The sequence below is a fragment of the Aplysia californica genome, unplaced genomic scaffold (assembly GCF_000002075.1).
Source record: "Aplysia californica isolate F4 #8 unplaced genomic scaffold, AplCal3.0 scaffold00328, whole genome shotgun sequence".
Lineage (NCBI taxonomy): Eukaryota > Metazoa > Mollusca > Gastropoda > Aplysiida > Aplysiidae > Aplysia > Aplysia californica.
In genome coordinates, this window is record NW_004797598.1 from 107217 (window position 1) to 117419 (window position 10203).

The 10203-nt window shown below is 44.8% G+C and overlaps 2 protein-coding genes across 3 annotated transcripts in view; one reads left to right on the forward strand and one right to left on the reverse strand.

Moving 5' to 3' along the window:
• The window catches only part of LOC101852779 (lipase maturation factor 2), a 69118-nt gene that overhangs the window by 14050 nt on the left and 44865 nt on the right, over positions 1–10203 (forward strand). The window lies entirely within an intron of this gene.
• LOC101852555 (malignant fibrous histiocytoma-amplified sequence 1 homolog) overlaps positions 1–10203 on the reverse strand; it is an 18091-nt gene that overhangs the window by 4469 nt on the left and 3419 nt on the right. The window contains exons 2-6 of the mRNA XM_035970851.1: positions 9651–9981; positions 8676–8780; positions 7499–7767; positions 5899–6101; positions 5260–5458 (exon numbers count right to left, since the gene is read on the reverse strand). Of these exons, the coding sequence (XP_035826744.1) occupies positions 5260–5458; positions 5899–6101; positions 7499–7767; positions 8676–8780; positions 9651–9981 (1107 nt within the window). The remainder of the gene's footprint in view (positions 1–5259; positions 5459–5898; positions 6102–7498; positions 7768–8675; positions 8781–9650; positions 9982–10203) is intronic.

Genomic DNA, 10203 nt, shown 5'->3' on the forward strand with positions numbered 1-10203 from the left:
AGATGGACGTTGTAACGGTGAAGGGGTTAAAGCAGTACTCATGAAACAGCTTGACTTGGGCGCTTGACACTGAGGAAGTAGATTGCCCAAGTAGTAATAATAATAATAGATAGCATTTGTATAGCGCATATCCCCGCTCAACAGCAGGCTCTATGCGCTTTACACTATATTATTACCCCAGCAGACCATAGAACACTCCGAAACATTCTCAACTTCCCGGGAAGCATAGTACTCGCCCCCACCCCTTTCAGATGGTGACTTCTTTGATATGTCCCAAAGGAGAGACATCGTCAAGATGTTTGGGAATCAAAGAAGGTGTAAGGATGTGTTTCATTGTTTTACAGTTTCTTAGGGATTTAAACCATGTGAGACTTTGTGCTGTTGAGGCTAGAGAGGTGAGCAGAATAAGCCTGACTTCCCGTTTAGACTTCTCAGTTGACATCCACCCCTTGGCGCTCATATGACCGTATGCAGTTGCGAGGGCCGTAAAACCTTCCTAAAACAATAACATTCTGTGACAAAATAGAGCAAATGAGTTGTTGTAATGGAATCGTTGTGACCAGAAGATAACTAATTGAACCCATATCCGCACGCCCTGGGGTCATTTTGTACCCCAGGGGTTGTTGTACTATTCACATTTTAGAATACCTCTAGTTCGAAGATCTCTTTGAAACTTTCAGTATTTCTAAAAAAAATCATTTTGACAGACTGCTATGCAAAGCGTACGGATCGGATTAACGTGTACATTTTCTCTTTGGAATGTGGTGGCACTGAGTTCCCCTCGTCGTATGGATACGATAGTAAAACACGACGTACGGATAGGGTTAAAAAGTAGCTCATGATTCTACCAGACAAAAGGAGTTAATGAACGACTTAGTCACGTTTAAGGTGACGTCCTGTGTCAGCCACAATCATTGCCGGGAAAAGGAAACCGAAAGTCACACTGGCGCGTCAAACCGTTGTCTCTAACCGACACGAGACTTCTATCTTCTTTTACGAACGTGACGTCATAATATGTCCGGTCTGCGGCGGGGGTCATCACAGCGGTCAGTGACAGGACATTAAGTGAGCAAAGTGGCGTTTCTTAGGGGGTTCACACTATCTCACCAAATTTGAGCAACTGGGTTGTTTTTAAAAGGGATTATTTGCATTTGTTTTTACCAAAGTCTAAGTAAGGGGAAGTCTCATCTTGAGATTACTGTAGGGTCATGTTTGAAAAAAACCCCCCACAATGTAAACGTTTACCCAAAGTGAGTAACAACAAAAACGAAATTGTCTTGAGATAGTGTGAAAGTAAATTGTAATTGTTTTTCTAGTAACGCTCTTAGTTTTACATCCTCATCAAAATGTTCCCATCGGCCAGAAAATGTCGAAGGAAGTGCTAAACGGTTGAAAGCTGTCTTCATAATTATAATTGGTCGCTTTTAAGCTATCTCGAAAAATTCTGTTTTGAGAAAATCGAAGGCAGAGTTTTTGCCCTTTGTTCAATTTCTTTAAAAGACAAGGATGGTTTTCTCTATAACCAAACATATAACAAATATACACACCAATGAAGCCAAACTTCGCTTCTCCTGCTTTAAGTGTAGGTCAAGATTTCTGGAAACCCCTTAAATCTGGGTCAGCCCGCTTGTCCTTAAAAGCGACCAAATATAACGTTCAAATCCTTCTCCAAAGTCTCGTCATGTATGTTACAGAGCAGACCGAAGTTGATATCGGAATGGCATCAGTTCAAAAGAAGAACATTTTTGGATTACTAGGATTACTTGGATCCAGAGCTAGAATCATAGCAGGCGGCACATGTCCATAGCTGCTCATCTCTCCTTTCCAGCGTCCACCTCAGGGTCTTCCTGCTAATTGTCTCCATGAGGAGCTGGTTTGAGACACGCCTCACCACTATTCGGAGCAAACTTTTTCCCCTTGTTCCCTGCACACACTTTTCTTTTATTGTGCTGAGTGTGTGGGAGTCTGTCTCCTCTTGGTCGGGAACAACATATTAAATTTCTCGTAAAGGGACATCCCGTGATTCAGAGAACGTTTGATCATGGAACCATCGACCAACCGTACGGTACCATTAGCTCGGTTCATATTATAATCGTGGGACATACTGGGGCTCCAGTGGCTAAGTGAGTAGTGAGTTTAGACTCTAGTAATGTCAAGCAAGTGTCGGTGACACGGGGATCAGATGGGTGGTCACTGGGGTGTGTCCTTGAGCAAGACACGGCAACACTAGATCAAAATACAGAGCGCTGCACAGTGGCGACTGACAGTGGCATGGTTGTTAACTGTTCTGTATTTGTGTAATATTGTGTATTTACGTATGTATTTACGCATGTATTTATGTATGTACCTATTTATAATTATGTATGTAAGTATGTATTTATGTATGTATGTATGTTTGCCATTATAAACCAAAGTGCCCTTCTGGGATAAAAATAAAAGTGTAATTTATTTATTTTATATATTTTTATACGGCGAGTGTCACTGGTTGGAACCTTGAACAGGGCTATCTTGAAACTGCATGAGACAGAGTATCTAACTTTTGAAATTGCATACATTGTACATTGCTACGGATCAAAATCAACACACCAAAATCCTAAACAGGTGTTTTGGAATTTTTTAAAATGCGGACAAAATCAGGAAAAGCAATTATTTGACTTTAAAACTCGCAGTGTTGATGAGTTGGGAACAACATATATGCATCATTCTTTGTTACTTTATTCACAGTTATAATGTATTTTGTTTCCTTTTCTTGTCCATGTGTAATTTTGTGCATTGAAATGTTCATGGATATAAAAAACAGTACTGATGATAATTTTAGAAAAAGGAACTTTTGGGAAAAAAAAATACAATTCTTTATTTCCCGATAAGACTAAGTAAATATTTCTGGGTCACCTGGCCTAAACTCCAGTTTACGCGTTTCACATTAACACCCCCATGTCTTCCCATCATCAGAGAGCAAAACTTGTCCAGTGGCCGCTGACCGATCTCGGAGTGTGCAATGTCTTCGTCCGAGCAGCCTGGCTTATCTTCAACATATCCCTTTGCCACGTACCATTGACTTTTATCGCCGCCCTCGGCCTACGATAACCCTCGCTCACTCTCACCTTCTCTCGCCAGATCCCGCCGGCCAACGAGGCGCCCCCTACAAATTAGCAGACGATCGTTGAAAATAATTCCGATTTCCCGGCTGTGCTGGCATTTATGGGAGAGAAACGCGGGCATTCCCCATGGGTCCACGGATCTTCTCCTTGTCCGTTGCCCTGTTTATAGACTCCATTATCCTCACTACTAAATACTTGCTCTAGGTAATGACCCGCCCGGCTGCTCGGACGGACACTGCGCGATCTCGAGAGCGCCAGAGACTGATCCTGACGATATGACGAGGCTACAGGACCGGATATTATAGATGTTATACAGAGATGCGAGAGTCTGGTTTGGGGAGAGAGAGAGAGAGAGAGAGAGAGAGAGAGAGAGAGAGAGAGAGAGAGAGAGAGAGAGAGAGAGAGAGTGTGTAAGTGTGTGTAGTGAGATGATTTATATGTATATGTATGAGATATTGGAGATATACATGTGTGTGTGTGTGTGTAGTCAGAGAGACAGACCGACAGACAGACAGAGAGAGAGAGAGAGAGAGAGAGAGAGAGAAAGAGAGAAGGTTGTTGGACATGTCCAGGACGCGCAGGTACTTGAGGTTGTAGATGCTGGGCGGGATCGTCTGGTGAGGGGGGTAAAGTGGGGTGAGATGATTTATATGTGTACAAAAAAGCATATTTCATTGATGCCACAAACTTTCTTCAAGGAATCTTTGGCTTCTGCCATACATGAGCTGCCCCGTTTGATTTTATTTCCTTTGATGCTGCTTAGGTTGTCATGCAAAGGGTGCCTCGGGTCTCCCAAAACATTCGAGTACAGCTAATACGGGTAAAAAAAAAAGTAGAGAGAGAGAGAGAGAGAGCAGGTTGTTGGACATGTCCTGCACGCGCAGGTACTTGAGGTTGTAGATGCTAGGTGGGATCGTCTGGGGAGGATTGGGTGAGGTGAGATGATTTATATGTGTATGTAAAAGTAGAGAGAGAGAGACAGAGACAGAGAGAGAGAGAGCATGCGCAGCAGGTACTTGAGGTTGTAGATGCTGGGTGGGATGGTCTAGGGAGGATTGAGTGAGGTGAGATGATTTATATGTGTATATGTAGAGAGAGAGAAAGAGAGAAATATACATATGTGTGTGTGTGTGTGTGTGTAGTGAGAGAGAGAGAGACGGAGACAGAGAGAGAGAGACAGAAAGAGAGTAAGTTGTTGGACATGTCCAGGACGCGCAGGTACTTTAGGTTGTTGGTGCTGGGCGGGATGGTCTAGGGAGGAGGGGGGGGATAGGTAAGATGATTTATATGTGGGTAAAAAAGCGGGGGGGGGGGGGGCGAGGGGGAAGTGAGGTGAGGTGATTTACATGTATATGTAGAGAGAGAGAGAGAGTGAGTAGGTTGTTGGACATGTCCAGGACACGCAGGTACTTGAGGTTGTAGATGTTTGTAGATGCTGGGCGGGATGGTCTGAGGGGGTTGTGTAAAAAGTGAGGTGGTATGAGGAGTGTGTGTGTCTGTGTGCTTGCGTATGTGTGTGTCTTTGTGTGTGTGTGTGTGTGTGTGTGTGTGTGTGTGTGTGTGCAGGTGTGCCGTAAAACTATTCTTTAAAAAAATCCACACCTCTTCTCCTTTTTTTGTGTTTGTTACTCTCTTGTAACACCTCTCATCTTCGGCACTTATATGACTTAATTGTGTTGTAAATGCCGTAAAAGACCTTACTAAAATTTAAAAAGAGAAAAAGAGAATATTTCTCAAGCGAAATAGAAGAATTTGAAGATTTAAAGTTTACGATGACTTTTGGCTTTTGCTGTGGCCGATGTGACCAGTTCTGGCAGAGCCTTTGAACACTTACTAAAATTAAAACTAAATCTGGTATTACGAACACTTAAAAAAGAACTTTTAAACAACTCTTTGTTCCGATAATGTAATATGAACTAAAAAGTTGTCCCGCATCCGATACAGACATTGGGGATTTCCTTGTTAGTGAGACAACTTCCTGGGCCTTCGGCATATTGTGGTAGGGTGGCCAGTTCCTTTCCACGCCGCCTTTACTTCCCCAACTCGAAGTCAGGTACCCATTACTGCTGGGTTGGCAGGAGGGGGCGAAAAAATCTGTGTCCGAACCGAGGCTCGAACCCGGACTTTCCGCTTCAGAGACGAGCGCCTTATGATGTACCTGTAGGAAATTCTTGCACAGGTAGAACTCCTTGAGCTGTATGTTGTAGACCTCGGGCAGCGTGTTGAGCTTGGTGCTCTCTAGGTCCAGCACCTCGAGGGCGGGGAGTTCGAACACCACAGTGGGGATGTGCTCCGACTTGATCTGTCCCTTCTTCAGCAGATTCTCCATGTACGGGTCCACCACGCCGCAGAAACTCCTGGATTGAATCATCATAATAATCATAATAATAATAATAATAATAATAACAATAATAATAATAATAATAATAATAATAATAATAACAACAGATAGTATTAGTATTGTTTGAAGACTATACTACAAAAAAATGTTCGTTCATTTAAAGACATTTTAATTTGGACTTTTAAACATTTATAGGGGAGGGGGGGGGGGATCATTCTTGACGCGCAGCGACCTTATTTTCTCCTTGAATTGGGGTTTTGAAAAAAATGTGGGGGTCTTGAAAATTTTTTTTCTAGAATTTGGTGGGGACCCTGCCGAAATCAAAACTCAGACTTCTGTAATTGTCAAAAACAGCGTAATCCTTCTTCTCCTTTTTCTTCTTTTTCTCCTACTCCCCCCCCCCCTCTCCTCCTCCTCCGCCTCCTTCAAAAACTAAAGTCCCCTTCTTCACCTCACCTGTAGTTGAGCGCTAGCACCCTGAGTTTGGGCATCTCGGGCAGGGTCTCGGGCAGCGTTTCGATGGAGTTGCCCCACAGGTAGACTTCCTCCAGCTCCTGGCAGTAGGCGATCTCCGGTGGCAGAGATGTGATGTTGGTCTGCTGCAGGTTCAGCTTGACCAGGTTCTCCAGCTGGCCGATCTCTGGCAGCAGGATGTTCACCTGGGAGATGGAGGGGGAGGAGGGGGAGGAGGAGAAGAAGAAGAAGAAGAAGAAGAAGAAGAAGAAGAAGAAGAAGAAGAAGAAGACGAAAAAGAAGAAGAAGAAAGAGGAAAAGAAAAATGAATGGGTGGTTGGTGGATGTTGCGGTGTCGTGTAGTGTGGTTTGCTTCATTTCCTACTATTGTATCGTCCTCATCTTTCCTCTTTGTTTTGTGTGCTTGTTACTCTCTTGTAACACTTGGAATGTTGTGTCTTTCTCAGCCTGGGTTGGTCCTGGCAGGCCGTGATAGAAGACCGCCTCCTTAATGATCTACCATCTAAATAGTGTTGGTGAGGGGTGTAAAAATTTCAACAATTACATCTAAACTTGGGCGCTTATAGTATGACCTAATTGTGTTGCAAATGACGTTAAACTGTTTCTAAAACATTATAAAAGCCCTAAGCTTCAGGTTGTCTGCTGCAGGTTCAGCTTGGCTAGGTTCTCCAGCTGACCGGTCTCTTGTGTGGGTGGTTGGCAGGTGCTCTGGTGTGATTTGGTTCTTCTTTCCTATCTATCATCTATCGTCCTTATCTCTCCTCCGTGTTTTTTTGTGTTTGTCGTTACTCTTTTGTAACACCTCTAATCTTCGGCCCTTGTATTATGACCTTATTGTGTTGCAAGTGCCGGAGAACACTTTCTAAAACTAAAGCTGACCGATCTCTGGCAGCAGGATATTCAGCTGGGAGAGGAAATTGGATGGGTGGGTATGTGTGTGGATTTGGTGGATAAATGAACCTCTATACGTGTCTTAGTTCAAGATACGATCAAACGGTTGGGGATGGAGGTGGCGTTAATTGTGGTGGCTTCTTGCTGGATTACGGTGCTGTCATGTGGATGATTTTGTTTAGGATCTTGAATTTGAGTTTTTGGGGGGGGTTTCTTAATTTTTTTCCACTCACTTGGCTCTTAGTAGGCATTTTCTCGCAGCAATAGCTCTGACATCAAAGCAGAGATTTAATATGTTGGTGGTTGGCGGGTGCTCTGGTGTGGTTTGCTTTTTCTTTCCTATTAAACATCTATCGTCCTTATCTCCCCTTCTTCTTTTTATGTTTGTTGCTCTCTTGTAACACCTCTAATCTTCTGGCGCTCATATGACCTTATGCAGTTGCGAGCGCTGTAAATCCTCTACTAAAACTAAAGAGATTTAATGTAGTAGTAGACGTGAACTCCGTAAAACTTTTCAAAACTAAAAACTGACTTGTGTAGAGTATGATTGGCCGTACAATCCGACAACAATGAAACAATCGAAACAAAGCAAAATACAACCCCCCCCCCACACACACACACACCAAAAAAAAAAACCAACAACAAAAAAGACAAAAACAAAACAAAACGAAACAACGGTTCTCAAACGCACCTTGTTCCTGCTGAGGTCCAGGTACTTGAGGCTGGCGATCTTGAAGATGGCGGGCGGGATGTAGGGCAGGTTGCACTCGGAGATGCTGAGCTCCGTCAGGTTGACCAGCTCGCTCATCTCCTGGGGCAGGCCCGAGAAGTCGCCGCTGTTGGTGCACCGGATGCCGTTCTTGCTCAGGTCCAGCTTCTCCATGCTGCGCATGCGCCGGATCTCCACCGGGAGGGAGCGCAGGTTGTTGGAGGCCAGGATCAGGTGGCCCACGTCTTTGGCTGGGGGGAAAAGGGGGGGGGGGATTGGATGGGGGAATTTTATTTATTTATTTTTTTGCTGTTGTGACGAGTGGGTTTTTTTTTTGGGAGGGGATGATGTGGTTTGTGTGTGTGTGTGTGTGTGTGTGTGTGTGTGTGTGTGTGCGTGCGCGTGTGTGTGTGTGTGGAGGGGGGGGGGGCACCACCCATGTTCTTACACTGTCCAACACTTTCATGTGATTTTACGCAGTTACGAACGCTGTATAACTTTTACTAAACTGAAACTGAACCAAAGTTTCGAGTTGTGGGCTAATGGGTGATGAATGAAAGAACGAACTTGCAGAGTGGGTGGTTGTCGGGTGCTCTGGTGTGGTTTGCTTCTTCTTTGCTATCAAACATCTATCTATCGTACTAAATTTCTCCTCCTTTTTTGTGTTTGTTACTCTCTTGTAACACCTCTAATCTTCTTCACTTATGTGACCTTATTGTGTTGCAAGTGCCGTAAAACTCTTCCTAAAACTAAACTGAAAAACTTGCAGAGATATTGGATGGTTGGGCTAGTGGAACGAACATTTTTCCTGCAGGTCAGTCTATGGTTGAACTCGCGGTCAAGTTGTGTAATGATGATGGTATGGTTCCAGTATGCTGTGTTTGAACTCGTGTGCGGAATCGGAGGGGGAATCACTCTCACGTTTGAAAAATTGTGTGATTCTCTAATGACGTGTGGGTGGTCAGCGGGTGGTCTGGTGTGGTTTGCTCCTTTGTTCCTATCAAACATATATATTCGTCCTTATCTCTCCTCCTTCTCCTGTATGTTACTCTCAAGTGACACTCTATTCGGCAATTATATGACCTAATCGTGTTGCATGTGCCGTAAAACTGTTACTGAAACTAAAACTAAAATATTATAAAGTGTGATCTCTACTGACCTGTGACGAGATTCGAAGGGATGGTGGTCATCCCCTGGCCTGACCAGTCCACGATCTTGAGGCCGGACTCTGTGAGCTCGGGGCTCTTGGACTGCGCTTTCTTGTCTGAGGAATAGAAGGAATGTTGTAGAAAGAAAAACATGACCACTTTATTAATTGGTCGCTTTTATTAAGCACAAGGGGGCTATCCCGAAAAATGCTGTTTTGAGAAAATCGAAGGTAACGGTTTTGCCCCTTGTTCAATTTCTTAAAAAAAACAAAAACAAGGAGAGTTTTCTCTATAACCAAACAAATAAACACACCAATGAAATCAAGCTTCTCCTACGAGTAGTGCAGTGCCCACTTTTTGTGCAGGTCAAGACTTCTGGAAGGATACCACTCTTGTCCTTAAAAGCGACCAGTTGTCCTGCACCGGCGTTTGCCTGCGGTGTTGTGTACATTTGTAGTAGTGGTAAGGTGTTTCGCCGTCCCATGCACAAGGCGTGAGTTCAATTCTCGTGTGGGGAGAATTTTAAAAATCGAAAATCCGTCTTTCTGCTTGGAGTTTGTGTTTTATTTTGGCCCTGGTTTGCCCTGACGTGCCCTGAATGATATATCAATTGCGAGTGCAGTAAAACGTTTACCAAATCAAAGCCAAACTGTTACTAAAACTTAAAAACGGATCCCCGCGTCACCATTAGCTTGCGGTTTTGGGGGGTTCGAACCTCTGTTCAGTCCGATGTAGTTCCCTTGGGAAAAGGCACTTTATAAAAATTTCCCGCTTTGACTCGGTCCTTTCGAAGCAGATGGACGTTAACTGGTGAGGTCCCGCCTCTTATTAAAAGTAACCTCTGTCTGTTTGCCTGTTTTACTTTTTCCCCACGCCAAATGACCATTATTGTGTCGATGTGCTTCTCATTACTCAAACAAACAAACAAACGAACAAAATCTATTCCAGAAACAAACAAAACCTCTATACCATTTCACCAAATTCACCTTTAGCGCTTCCATCCTTGGAGGCGGCCCTGCCTTTGCTGCTCTGCCTGCTCGTCTTGCCGGACTGTGCGCGGGCCGCCGGGGACTGGGAGGAGCCCTTTCTGCCCCCCGAGGCCGCCGACTTGGGCGGTGACTTGGACGGTTTGCGACCTCGTGACCCCGTCCCCGGGGAGCCGCCCCCGCCTCCTCCGCTGTCCTTGCTACGTGCCCGGCGAGCCGCCGGAGAGGAGGACTTGGGAGGGGAGGCGGACGGCGTGCGTTTGCCCGGGGAGGACTTGCGGGGCGGGGATTTGCTGGACATTGCTGAGCTGCGTCGTGAGGATAGGTCGAACTGTGGAGAGTTGGAAAGAAGAACGAAAATGGAGATAAGTGGGTGGGGGTGGTTTGGGGTGAGGGGTGGGGGTTGCTGATAGGTCGAACGAACTGTGGAGGTGGAAATGAGAAAGAAAATGGGGATAAATTGGGGATAAGTGGTGGTTTTGGGGTGGGAGTGCTGATGGGTCGAACTGTGGAGTGGGAAGGAAATGAGAGTAAATGGGGGATAGGAGGATGG